The sequence below is a fragment of the Hylobates moloch genome, unplaced genomic scaffold (assembly GCF_009828535.3).
Source record: "Hylobates moloch isolate HMO894 unplaced genomic scaffold, HMol_V3 SCAFFOLD_6, whole genome shotgun sequence".
NCBI classification, from domain to species: Eukaryota; Metazoa; Chordata; class Mammalia; order Primates; family Hylobatidae; genus Hylobates; species Hylobates moloch.
Window position 1 is genome coordinate 9055799 of NW_026652281.1, and position 14374 is coordinate 9070172.

General features: G+C 42.9%; 1 protein-coding gene across 1 annotated transcript in view; it reads left to right on the forward strand.

Moving 5' to 3' along the window:
• Positions 1-10832, forward strand: part of GCSH (glycine cleavage system protein H) — a 21793-nt gene extending 10961 nt beyond the window's left edge. The window contains exons 2-5 of the mRNA XM_032156344.2: positions 2849-2928; positions 5872-5935; positions 8554-8685; positions 10191-10832. Of these exons, the coding sequence (XP_032012235.1) occupies positions 2849-2928; positions 5872-5935; positions 8554-8685; positions 10191-10285 (371 nt within the window). The 3' untranslated portion in view covers positions 10286-10832. The remainder of the gene's footprint in view (positions 1-2848; positions 2929-5871; positions 5936-8553; positions 8686-10190) is intronic.
• The last annotated feature ends 3542 nt before the right edge of the window (positions 10833-14374 follow it).

Sequence of the window (14374 nt, forward strand, 5' to 3'; positions counted from 1 at the left end):
TCCTCACCTCCCAGACAGGGAGGCCGGGCAGAGGCGCTCCTCACATCCCAGACGATGGGCGGCTGGGCAGAGGCGCTCCTCACTTCCTAGACGGGCTGGCGGCTGGGCAGAGGCGCTCCTCACCTCCCAGATGGGGCGGCCGGGCAGAGGAGCTCCTCATAACCCAGACGATGGGCAGCCAGGCAGAGACGCTCCCCACCTCCCAGACGGGGCAGCGGCCGGGCAGAGGCTGCAATCTCAGCACCGTGGGAGGTGGAGGCTGCAGTGAGCCAAGACCATGCCACCACACTCCAGCCCGGGCAACACCGAGCACCGAGTGAGCGAGCCTCCGTCTGCAGTCCCAGCACCTCGGGAGGCCGAGGTGGGCAGACCACTGGAGGTCAGGAGCTGGAGACCAGCCTGGCCGACATGGCGAAACCGCGCCTGCAGCCAAAGGAGAAAAATGAGGGAGGGGTGGTGGCGCGCGCCAGCAATCTGAGGCAGCCCGCAGGCCAGGGCAGGAGCATCACGGAAGCCGGACGCAGGGAGTCCACAGCGAGCCGCGTGCACTCCAGCCTGGGCCACAATGGGAAGAAAAGAAGGAAGAAAGCAACAAGGAAGGGAGGGAGGGAGGAAGGAAGGGAGGGAGGAAGGAAACATGATAATTTAAGGGGACAAAATAAGGAAGGAAACGTGATAATTTAAGGGGACAAAAAGATATATTTTTCACCCAAAGTGTTGGGATTACAGGCGTGAGCCACCACGCCCAGCGATTTTTTTTTTTTTTTTTTTTGAGACTGAGTCTTGCTCTGTTGCTCAGGCTGGAGTGCAGTGGCGTGATCTCAGCTCACTGCCACCTCTGCCTCCTGGGTTCAAGCAATTCTCATGCCTCAGCCTCCCAAGTAGCTGGGATTGCAGGAGTGTACCACCACACCTGGCTAATTTTTGTATTTTTTTAGTAGAGGCGGGGTTTCACTATGCTGGCCAGGCTGGTCTCAAACTCCTGACCTCAGGTGATCCGCCCGCCACCGCCTCCCAAAGTGCTGGGATTACACGCGTGAGTCACTGTGCCTGGCCTGCAACATGATAATTTAAGGAAGAAAAAAAAAATTATTTCATTCCTTCAGCTTTTGAGTGCTTGCTATGTGGCAAGCACTGTATTTAGAATTGGGAAAACAAATGAGAATAAGATAAACCTTGCTGTTTCTTGGTCGATACACAGTCTACTTCCTGGGGAGACTGACAGATGAACTCTAGCATGTTCAGCACTGTTTGTGTGTTGGGGGATAGTGGTACAGGGTGCTGTAAGAGCATGTCGGCTGGCCCGGGAACCTAGACTTGGTTAGACAAGCCTTTGGGCAGGAACGGACTTCTAAATCTAGACCTGAAGTAGTTAGTAAAGGTGGTAGGGAGAGTCTTTCAGTCAGAACACAGTGTACACGTCTTAAACTTTCTTATCTGAACATCAGATTGACTTGAAACGTTCAGTTCTTTGAAGTGGAATGAAGCAAACTAAATTTCTTAGTGACACATTTTTTGACTTCTTCCACTGAAGGGATATGAACTTTAGAAAGTTTCATAATTAGGGGGAAAAGAAAGCAGTATTATATTATATACTTGGCTAGGCACGGTGGCTCACACACTATTATGCCAGCACTTCCATAGGTTGAGGTGGGAGGATCACTTGAGCTCAGGAGTTTGAGACCAGTCTGGACAACATAGTGAGACCCCCCCCATCTCTACAAAAATAAAAAATAAAAATAATAATTATACACTCTACTTACGTTGTGCTGCATATCAGAGCTGTAACCAAAGCAATTGAATGCTGTTTTAAGTACAACTATCTTTTGGGCAAGGGGTGAAATGAGCCAGTGAGGACTCTTTAAAACAGTATTTGAGTTAACCATTTTCCTATGAACTTACGTTGCATTGTTTTTGGAAAAATGCTTGGTGTCAGAATATGAAATATATTTAATATAGCATATGCTTTTTAAAAAATATTATTCTCTAAGGCAAGTACTTTTAACTTTATATCCTAAATAACTCTTTTTACTCTTAAATATTGGGCGGTCCTTCTTTCAGGACTCCCTGAATCGTTTGACTGTATCTTTAGAGAAGTGCTCAGTAACTCAAGGGCTGAACCTGTCCAGTGAATGATGAGCAGAGCTTGACTTTCCACCGACTCATGGCTTAGCTCTGAGAAGACTGTTGAGTTCTGATCTTAATTTTCTTCTTTAAGTGACGGTAGTACTATCTTCAAGGTCAGGCTTGAATTTGATTAAAGTAGAATTTTAAGAACTTAGTCAAATTATAGTTGTTCAGGAGGTCAGTTTCATTCCTGTAAAATTTTACTTTGTAACCCAAGCTGCACTGAAGCTCTCTTAGGTCAACTCTGCCTAAAGAGGCACCTAATTATTACTGTTATTATTTTTTTTTTAGGTTAAGTCATTTCTTATCTGAGCCATCTTTATGCTGCCTCCCTAAACCTCATCACCCCAAATCTGTCTTCAGAGGGACAGATTTTTTTTTTCTGCAAGACAGACCAGTACTAGTTAAGTATACATTTGAAATATGCTCCAAAATTTTCTTTTGTGATTTAGGCTAAGTAATGTTAAAGCAGATAATCCAGTCTCCAAAAGATGCACAAGGTGTTCAGATCAAGCCATCTTTGCTTAAATGGTACTGCTGTTTAAATGCGTCATCTCTGTACATGATCTTTGTTCTTTCCTGAGCCATGCACTATTTAAAGGTAGTGTCAACAGGTCAAACACAAATTCTGGGAAAGTCTTTTGAAAGCAATGATAATGAAAAGTGCTTCTTTTAAGAAGTAATGCTACTGCTTTTCTGAAATATTGGTCTTTTGTTTTAGTGCGTAAATTCACAGAGAAACATGAATGGGTAACAACAGAAAATGGCATTGGAACAGTGGGAATCAGCAATTTTGCACAGGTATTGGATTATATTGAAATATTTGTCACAGTGTGCTCTTGCATAATTTGCTTTATCTCTACCTTTTAGAAAGTGTTTAGGCTGTGTGAGGTGGCTCATGCCTGTAATCCCAACACTTCGGGAGGCTGAGGCAGGAGGATTGCTTGAGGCCAGGAGTTCAAGACCAGCCTGGTCAACATTGTGAGACCCCGTCTCTACCAAAAGTTTAAAAAAAAAAAAAAAAAAAAATTGGCCGGGCCTGGTGGCTCATGCCTGTGGTCCCAGCTACTCAGGAGGCTAAGGCAGGAGGATCTCTGGAGCCTAGGAGGTTGAGGCTGCAGTGAACCATGATCATGTCACTGCAAAATACAAAAATTAGCTGGTCCTGGTGGTGCACACCTGTAATCCCAGCTAGTCAAGAGGCTGAGACAGGAGAATCACTTGGACCTGGGAGGCAGAAGTTGCAGTGAGCCGAGATTGCACCACTGCACTCTAGCCTGGGTGACAGAGTGAGACTCCATCTCCAAAAAAAAAAAAAAAAAAAAAAGAAAGAAAGAAAACCAACCAGAGTTGAATTAAGTAAAACATAATTTAGTTAGGGCATTATGTAGTATTTTAAGAGTTGTTGCAAGTTTAACACTGAAAGTAGGAAACATGTCTTATTCAAGAAAGAAATGTGTGTGTTTTGTACTGGGCAATTAAGGAAAGAGGAAAAAGAAGAGCAGGGTGTTACCAGCATTTTGTGGGTCCAGTGATACACACGTGACCAGGAGGATGGGAAGAAAGAAAACCTCAGTAGGCACAGATTACACAAAGGGAAGGCTTTTATTTAGCTCATCTTTTCTTTGTAAATTCCCCTCAATTCCATACGGCGATACTGTTTAAGAGAAAATGAGAAGCCAAATACTAGCGTGTTCAGTGATTTTCAGCTGGATGTATGTATTGGGTAAGGCGGGGAAGGGGGGATGTTAACTGATGGGAATACAGTCATGTGTCACTTAATGATGGAGCTGTGTTCTGATAACTGCCTCCTAGGAGATTTCATCCTTGTGTGAGCCTCCTAGGGTGCCCTTACACACACCTAGATGGTACAGCCTATTACACACCTTGACTGTATGGTACAGCCTTTGCTCCTGGGCTACAAACCTATACAGCATGTTACTGTACTGAATACTGTAGGCGATCGTAACACAATTGCCTATCAAAACACAAAAGGTACAGTAAAAATATGGCACAGGTTGAGCGTCTCTAATCCCTGAAATACTCCAAAAACCTGAAACTTTTTGAGCACCAATGTGACTCTTTAAAGAAAGTGCTCATTGGAGCATTTTGGATTCCAGAATCTTGGATGAGGAGTGCTCATGTGTTAAGTATAATGCAGGTATTCCAAAATCTGAAATCCAAAACACTTCTGGTCCCAAGCATTTTGGATAAGTGATACTAACTATATTATAATTTCATGGGACCACTGTCATGTATGTGGTCTGTTGTTGACCAAAACACCATTAGGCGGCACGTGACTGTACAAAATTCCTCAGACATGTAAGATTGTTGTGTGTTGAGAATCACTGACAATTATATCTTCCTTGGCATCTCTGTATACCTACTATGAGGCCCAGTATTGGGTATTTTTTGAGATGTGTAAGATGTCATCCTTACCTCCTAGAGTTTATTTGTGAGGGGAATTACCTACGTGAGAATGACTTGCAAACATGACTTGATGGCATCGGAACAGTGGGGTTGTAATTCACTTGAGACCACTTCTTTCTGGAGTCAAGGACTTCAGGGAGTACAAGGTGTGAGGACTATGATTTGTAGAATCAGTGAGCAGGATTTCAGCAAATGCGTTGGTGGCAGTGGTGTACATAAAACTGCAGAGGTGGAAGAACAGCAAATATGTTCATGCTCAGAAGAGCTAGCAGTGTTTGCCAGGCGCAGTGGCTTACACCTGTAATCCTAGCACTTTGGAAGGCCGAGGCTAGTGGATCACCTGAGGTCAGAAGTTCAAGACCAGCTGGCCAACATGGTGAAACTGCATCTCTAGCAAAAAATGTAAAAAAATTAGCCGGGCATGATGGCGGGCACCTGTAATCCCAGCTACTTGGGAGGCTGAGGCAGGAGAATCGCTTGAACCTGGGAGCCAGAGGTTGCAGTGAGCTGAGATCAGGCCACTGCACTCCAGCCTGGGCAACAAGGGAGAAACTGTCTCAAAACCAAACCAAACAAAGAGCTAGCAGTGTTGTGTGGTACATGAGGCTTGTGTTGGGTTGCTAAAGCCTGTGAGCCAGATCTGGCTGGTAGCTGGTCTCTTGCAGCTCCTGAGTTGAGAATAGTTTTTTAAAATCATTTTATTTTACTTATTTTTGGAGAACAAGGTCTTGCTGTATTGCCAAGGCAGGTCTCAAACTCCTGGGTTCAAGCTGTCCTCCCACCTCTGCCTCCCTAAGAGCTGGGATTACAGGCATGAACTACCGCACCCAGCCATTTATTTTTATTCTTGACATGGAGTCTTGGTCTGTTACCAAGGCTGGAATACACAGGCGCAATCTCAACTCAGTGCAACCTCTGCCTCCCAGATTTAAGTGATTCTCCTGCCTCATTCTCCTGAGTAGCTGGGATTACAAGTGCCTGCCACCACACCCAGCTAATTTTTGTATTTTTATTAGAGACCGGGTTTCACCATGTCAACCAGGCTGGTCTCGAACTGCTGACCTCAAGTGATACGCCCACCTTGGGCCTTTCAAAGTGCTCGGATTACAGGCGTGAACTGTAATCTACACCTGACCGAGAGTGGTTTTTACATGTTTAAAGGATTTTAAGGAAAACTCAAGAATGTAGCCCCTCCGGTATAAAATATGTACTAAATCTTAATTATAGGGGATTCAGTGTTTGGCTTGTTCTATTTACTGGAGGGTTTAATTGTAACTTCTTAAGAGATTTTTGGTTTTGTCTTGTTTTATTTAGGAAGCGTTGGGAGATGTTGTTTACTGTAGTCTGCCTGAAGTTGGGACAAAATTGAACAAACAAGGTGAGTGTTCTTAGGATCTTAGAATGATCCATGCCATCGGCCGGGCGCGGTGGCTCACGCTTGTAATCCCAGCACTTTGGGAGGCCGAGGCGGGCGGATCACGAGGTCAAGAGATCGAGACCACGGTGAAACCCCGTCTCTACTAAAAATACAAAAAAATCAGCCGGGCGTAGTGGCGGGCGCCTGTAGTCCCAGCTACTCGGAGAGGCTGAGGCAGGAGAATGGCGTGAACCTGGGAGGCGGAGCTTGCAGTGAGCCGAGATTGCACCACTGCACTCCAGCCTGGGCGACAGAGCGAGACTCCGTCTCAAAAAAAAAAGAATGATCCATGCCATGAATTCTCTTTACCTGATCTTTACATTGAATAGTAATTTGTTTGTACCCTGGATTAATTAGAGTGCTTTTTTTGAGACAGGCTTGCTTTGTCAGCCAGGCTGGAGTGCAGTGGCACCATCTCGGCCCACTAACCTTTGCCTCCTGGGTTCAAGCAATTCTTGTGTCTCAGGCACGTGCCACCACGCCCAGCTAATTTTTGTATTTTTAGTAGAGACGGGGTTCCCCATGTTGGCCAGGCTGGTCGCAAACTCCTGACCTCAAATGATCTGCCTGCTTTGGCCTCCCAGAGCGCTGAGATTACAAGTGTGAGCCACAGTGCCCAGCCAGTTAGAGTGCTTTTGACCCAAGTATTAGGTTGGTGCAAAAGTAATTGCTACTTAGGAGGCTGAGAGGAGAATTGCTAGAACCTGGGAGGCAGAGGTTGCAGTGAGCTGAGATCCCATCACTGCACTCCAGCCTGGGTGAGAGAGCAAGACTCTGTCTCAAAAGAAAAAGAAAAAAAGTGTATTAATATCAATATGTTAGATAATATCCTTAAACTAATGAATACCCTTTTAAGACATTCTGCTAAAGGTAGTTTTTTAACTTGATATAAAATCTACATACAGTGAAATGCATGGACCAGAAGTGTACAATTCAGTGAGTTTTAACAAATGTACACACTTAAATATATCTTCCCAGTCAAATAGATGACCTCTTCTCTCGTTTCTACACCATAGGTTAATTTTGCCTATTCTTTAACTTTATATGAAAGGAATCATACAGTGTGTGTTACGTTTGGCTGTTTTTGGGGTTTACCAAGCTTCTTGAATCTGTAGATTGAATTTTTTTTGATTAAATTTGGAGACTTCTTATTTTAGTCATGATTTCTTTCTCTTCCCACTTGATTCCTTTTTTCTTTTCTGATTTGAGACATGTTCATCGTATCACTTGATACTGTCCTATCGGGTCCCTAAGACTGTTAACTTCTCAGCCTTTTTATCTTCTTTTTTTGAGACGGAGTCTTACTCTGTTGCCCAGGCTGGAATGCAATGGCACGATATTGGCTCACTGCAACCTCCCCCTCCCAGGTTCAAGCAATTCTCCTTTTTCAGCCTCCCGAGTAGCCGGGACTACAGGCATGCACCACCACACCAGGCTAATTTTTTTTTTTTTTTTTTTTTGAGTTTTTGGTAGAGGCGGGGTTTCACCATGTTGGCCGGGCTGGTCTTGAACTCCTGACCTCAAGTGACCTACCTGCCTTGGCTTCCCAAAGTGTTGGGATTACAGGTGTGAGCCACCGCTCCTTGCCTGTAGTTCACAGTTTATAGTTGTGTTTTTTTGTTTTTGAGATGGAGTCTAACGCTGTCAGCAAGGCTGGAGTGCAATGGCATGGGCTCCGCTCACTGCAACCTCCGCCTCCCGGATTCAAGCGATTCTACTGCCTCAAGTCTCCCAAGTAGCTGGGATTACAGGTGCCCACCACCATGCCCAGCTAATTTTTTTGTATTTTAGTAGAGACCATGTTGGCTAGGCTGGTTTCAAACTACTGACCTCAGGTGATGTGCCTGCTTCGGTCTTCCAAAGAGCTGGAATTACAGGCATGAGCCACCACACCTGGCCCAGAGCTTACAATTGTTATCTGCAGGAAGGTGGTCTGGTACAAAGTACTTCACTGTCACTGGAACATTCTAAAGTTTTCATTTTGTTTTTTTCTGAGCCACAGCTAAGTTGGAAGAACATCGAGTTTTACTGGACCTACACACATCTGGCATTCAGACACATCACCGTTTGTTATTCACTGTGTCCAGGACACACAGATAGGTCCACTTTATTGAGACAGTATATACCCTTCTCGTGAGTTATTATAGCCTGACAAAACTTAGGTTTTATTTTTAACTAAAGAAATTTAGGCCAGACATGGTGGCTCACAGTTGTAATCCCAGCACTTTAGGAGGCCGAGGCGGGTTGATCACGAGGTCAGGAGTTCAAGACCAGCCTGGCCAACACAGGGAAACCCTGTCTCTACTAAAAATACAAAAATTAGCTGGGCATGGTGGTGCACGCCTGTAATCCTAGCTACTTGGGAGGCTGAGGCAGGAGTATCGCTTGAACCCAGGAGGCGGAGGTGGCAGTGAGCCGAGATCACGCCACTGTACTGCAGCCTGGTGACAGTGGAAAAAGGAAATTTGGAATTTTAAAGTCATAGCCATATGACAGGAATCTACTGTTTCATATTTTATGTTTTCAAGTCACTGACTTTTAACATTTCATGTTTTCTTTCATTTTTTTTTTCCACTTAGATGAGTTTGGTGCTTTGGAAAGTGTGAAAGCTGCTAGTGAACTCTATTCTCCTTTATCAGGAGAAGTAACTGAAATTAATGACGCTCTTGCAGAAAATCCAGGACTTGTAAACAAATCTTGTTATGAAGATGGTAAGCTGTTGCTAGAAATTTCTCAAGGAATTACTACTGCAGTTAATATTTTATCTAGAATTTAAAACAAGTTTAGCTGATTGTGAGTTCATCTTTTTCTACTTCGTGGTACTAAATAGAGATGTTCTGCTTTAAAAGAAAAACAGAGGTTAGTTGAATACATAAAGTTATGTTTAAGATTTGTGGCTAGGTGCAGTGGCTCAAGCCTCTGATCCCAGCACTTTGGGAGGCCGGGGTGGGTGGATTGCTTTTTAGTCCAGGAGTTGTTGACCAGCCTGGGCAACATGGTGAAACTCTGTCTCTGTAGAAATAAAAAATTAGCTGGTTGTGGTGGAATGTGCCTGTAGTCTCAGTTACTAGGGAGGCTGAGGTAGGAGAATTGCTTGAACCTGGGAGGTCAAGGCTGCAGTCTGTAGTGAGCCAAGATCGCACCACTCCACTCCAGCCTGAGTGACAGAGCGAGACTGTCTCAAAAAAAAAACAAAACAAAAAAAACTCTGATGATAAAAGCATTACCTTATTTTGAAGGTTCTTGATATCAGTTGTAGATTCTTTGGTTTTGGCATAAACACCTGCAAAGTATTTACTTTTTCAGACATAAAGCAGCCACTCATATTGTGTGATATGAGAGGTAAAAAAATATATATATTTTGCATTAATTTTTGGTTTTCTCACATTTTCATCCCTGTAATCTAATGAGGTAAGCTAACAGCAATTTTCTGTATTTTGTAGATGAATAGAGGCTCCAAAGGATTTATCTGTCAGGGTCACATGGCTGATAAATGGCTAACTTAGGATTAGGTTGTAGTTCTCTTTTGTCTGTCACCTAGCCCTTCTAATTACTACTGTTTCTAATCCCCTTAACTTCATTAGTTAGTGTTCCATTTGTTAAAGACATACCTGGCCTTGTGTATTTGGATCATATATTTAAGGACTTATTTTTATTTTTTTTTTTGAGACAGAGTCTTCCTCTGTCACCCAGGCTGGAGTGCGGTGGTGTGATCTCAGCGCACTGCAACCTCCCCTTCCCGGGTTCAAGCACTTATGCCTCAGCTTGCCAGTAGCTGGGACTGCAGGCAACCGCCACCATGTCCGGCTAATTTTTGTGGTTTTGGTAGAGATGGGGTTCCACTGTGTTGGCCAGGCTGGTCTAGAGCTCCTAGCCTCAAGTGATTTGCCTGCCTTGGCTTCCTCAAGTATTGGGATTGCAGGCATGAGCCACCGTGCCCGGCCCTTAAAGATTTAAATGTCATTTTCTGATGCTTATTACAACCTAAGAGTTCTTAATTTATTACGGTGGAATCTATTCTAGCCATAATTATTTTCATTTGTTATATACAAGTATTTTAATTCTTAAGGCTAAAATTTAAAGTTCCATGAACAAATAATGTATGGTTTTTGTAAAGAATACGAGATTGAGGCACTCAGAAATTTATTTTACTTTTTGGATGAATTTGACTTTTTAAAAAGTTAATGTGGAATATAAGGTTGTCTTCTGGTTGCAGGTTGGCTGATCAAGATGACACTGAGTAACCCTTCAGAACTAGATGAACTTATGAGTGAAGAAGCATATGAGAAATACATAAAATCTATTGAGTGAAAATGGAACTCCTAAATAAACTAGTATGAAATAATGCATCCCAGCAGAGTTGTCTTAAATTAGTGGTGGACAGAAGACTTAGAATAGCAACTTTTAGCATTACCGATGGGGAAAAAAAAACTACTGTTAACACTGCTAATGAAAGAAAATACCCTTTAACTTTCTAATGATTACAGATAAATATAATAACACATCTTTTTAACAATATCCTCTGATTTTTAGACTAGGCTGTAGTGTTCAGAATTCGTGAAATTATCCATGGTAAAAACTAGTTATAAAAATTACATTATTCAAAGATAACATTGTTATTCTTAAGCCTTATATAATATTGTAACTTGCATGTATCTATACCTGGATTTGGGATGAAATACTTAATGATCTTTCCATTGGAAATAACTGGAAGTGAAGAGGTTTTTGTTGTTTGTACAGTGTCAGATGAGGAACACCACTATCTTAATTTTGCAATACACTGCATTTGCTGGTGCTATTTTTATACAGTGAAGCAACAGCTTTGCGGCAAAATAATAAAATACTTCTTCGTTAATCACGTTTTTTTGTTTTGATGTTAATATTTCATTTAGTGACTCTGCTAGTATTCGTGAAAGTGCTAACTTATGGAAAGTTACTTTTTAAAAGGAAATTTAAGCCAGAACAATGGAAAGCTCCAAGAAAATGTTTCCTTTAGTCACAAGTCTGGTTTTTCTTAAGCCAAGATCTGTCACCTTTAACATAATAAAAAATAAATCACTGACTTTGATTTTCTGTCATGCGAGGTCCGAAGAAAGAAGACAAAAGACAAAGGAAGGTGGAAGTTTTGATCAGTATAGCACATGGTATTTTTAAGAAGTTAAACCACATTCAGGTTTCCACTTAAGTCACAGGAATAAAAGTGGACACAGATTGAAGCTTTATGAGCTCAGATAATGGACTTTGATAGTATTGTTTGCAGCTTAAGCATATTTAGAGTGCCAGAAGTTACTTCCAAGTAGCTAATATATAGCATATGCTAACCAGCTGTAATATGCTGATAATATTGGGGTGGGGGGTCTTTATGCACATGCAAATATATGTATATACATACAGAGCAAGAGGAGATAAACTCCTGTATCATTTTCTCAGTTACTAGAGGAAAAGAGAAGTATTCATATAGTACCACCTTCTGGTGGTGAATAAACAGCAAATATAAGGACTTAGCGAAAGTAGGTAGGCAAATAACATACAAATCTTTCCTGCTCCTCAGTTGAAGAAACTGTTCATTCCAAGACTCTGCCAGTAGCCATATCAGTGCTGAACTATATCTTTGCACCCTTAAGTATTGGCCAGGCGTGGTGGCTCACGCCTGCAATCCTACCACTTTGGGAGGCCAAGGTGGGTGGATCTATTGAGCCCAGGAGATGGAGACCATCCTGGGCAACATGGTGAAACCCCATCTCTACAAAAATACAAAAATTAGCCTGGCATGGTGGCATGTGCCTGTGGTCCCAGCTATTTGGGAGCAGGTAGGATCATTTTGAGTCTGGGAGGTCAAGGCTGCAGTGAGCCAAGATCACACCACTCTACTCAGCCTGGGTGATGGTGAGAATGTGTCTCAAAAAAAAAAAGTATCCAAGGTATCCTGGATGATTGTCTATATTGTGTAATTATCAATCAGGTTAATCTGTCTGCTTTGAAAATAGATGGGGATGAGTAATAATTACATAGTTTACCCTTTTGTTTTGAAAGTTCTCTAGACATCGATTACTATCATCATTTCACAGGTATGAAAGGTGATAGGATAAGAAATTTGTTAAATAGTTGGGTGGTTGTGGTAATGATTTTCACATTTCCTGGTCTAAATCAGTCCCTTAGCAAATTTTACTATAAAAATATTTAAATGGGTCCGGGCGCGGTGGCTTACGCCTGTAATCCCAGCACTTTGGGAGGCTGAGGCGAGCAGATCATGAGGTCCGGAGATCGACACCATCCTGGCTAACACGGTGAAACCCCGTCTCTACTCAAAATACAAAAAAATTAGCCGGGCGTGGTGGCGGGCACTTGTAGTCCCAGCTACTCGAGAGGCTGACACAGAAGAATGGTGTGAACCCGGGAGGCAGAGCCTGCAGTGAGCCAAGATGGCGCCACTGCACTCCAGCCTGGGCAACAGAGCGAGACTCCATCTCAAAAAAAAAAAAAAAATTAAATGGGAATCTCAGGGGAGGTGGGGAGGATGAATGTTCTAAATAAAGGTGGGAAGCAAACGTGGCCATTCTAGAGTATGAAAGTCCATGAGTGGTTATAGTCTCTGAAGAAGGTGGGCAGTTTTTTATTTTTTCCTTTTCCTCCCAAAGACACACATACTTGCTCTGTAACAACCCCTCTTTTTGCAAAGAGCAGAACATATGGCAACTTGCTCTTCCACAATTTAGAACACGGAGCCAAATCCACTGTCATTTATGTCACAGTGCTGCCAAAAATACAGGCTTTGAATGGCCCTCCAAATTGACTGAATCCAGGGAATTTAATTTTCATGACCTCATATCTCATATTCATTTTGAATGGTTTTGGCATTAATACAGCAGATTAATAAAAGTTTTGAAGAAAGCTTTCTAGTAACTAAAACTTGAGAAACTGAATAGGTTACCCTGGCAAGTGTTAAATTTTTTTTCTGGTATCACCTCCCAGGTAGTTTAGTCGTTAGCTTTAGGTTTTGTTTTGTTTTGTTTTTTTGAGATGGAGTCTTGTTCTTTTGCCCAGGCCAGAGTGCAATGAGATGATACTGGCTCATTACAACCTCCACCTCCTGGGTTCAGGCAATTCTGCCTCAGCCTACAGGGTAGCTAGGAATACAGGCACCCAGACCACGACCATGCTTGGCTAATTTTTGTATTTTTCGTAGAGATGGGGTTTCACCATGTTGGCCAGGCTGGTCTCAAACTCCTGACCTCAGATGATCCACCCGCCTCGGCCTCCCAAAGTGCTGGGATTACAGGTGTGAGCCACGGCGCCTGGCCAGCTTTAGGTTTTAATAAACCATTAGGGAGTTCTGCATGGGCATACTACTATGAAAATGAGGCTGGTCGTTCAGATCAGTTCCTCAGCAAATTAGAATTTCTGCATGTTTCCAATTTCTGTAGTTTTTCTGGGGCTACTAAAAAGAGCACAGTTTAAAAAATTATGCTAACTACAAGTGTGTCTTTTTTACTGTATTCTTTCAGACCAAATCACACCTTCCTTCCCATGCTTAAAGAGGTGCGTTTCTTTACACGAGGATTAAATTCCTCTTCCCTGCAACAGGCCTTTCCTGCCGCCCAGGCTGGAGTGCAATGGCGTGGTCTCGGCTCACTGCAACCTCCACCTCCCGAGTTCAGGTGATTCTCCCACCTCAGCCTCCTGAGTAGCTGGGATTACAGGCATCCATCACCACACCCGGCTAATTTTTGTGTTAGGGTTTTGAAATGGGGTTTCGCCATGTTGGCCAGGCTGGTCTTGAACTTCTGACCTCAAGTGATCCACCTGCCTCGGCCTCCCAAAGTGCTGGGATTCCAGGTGTGAGCCACCACACCCAACCATCCCCATTTAATTTTAAAAAATAGATATGGGGTCTTGTGACACTTTCCAAGCTGGTCTCAAGTGATTCTCCTGCCTTAGCCTCTCCTGTGAGTAACTGGTATTAGAGGCGCAAGCCACCACTCCTGGCTTTTTTTCTTTAAAACACACTTTATGTGTTAGAGGAAGTTTACATTCACAGCAAAATTGAGCAGAAGGTACAGTTCTGTGTGCTTCCTTTCTCCATTTTTGCAAATTGGAATCTTACTATAAGTAGAGTTTCTGGTATCTTGGCTGGATTCCTATGTTGACTTTTTATAAACATAACTAGCCAAACCCTTGTCCCTTCATGTTTCCACTCAATCATGCTATCAGGCTTTTACCTGCTAAATGCAGGAATAGCTGGTGTGAAGGAAGTCAGTTTCTAGATCCTCCAGCTTCCCATGTACTTGCTGTTAGGTTATTTAATTAATATTCATTTAGCAAATCTTAGTTAAGACTTTCGGTATACTTCTCAGAAACTTTGTTCTAATTTGCAAGGTCTTGCACTGTTTCCCAGGCTGG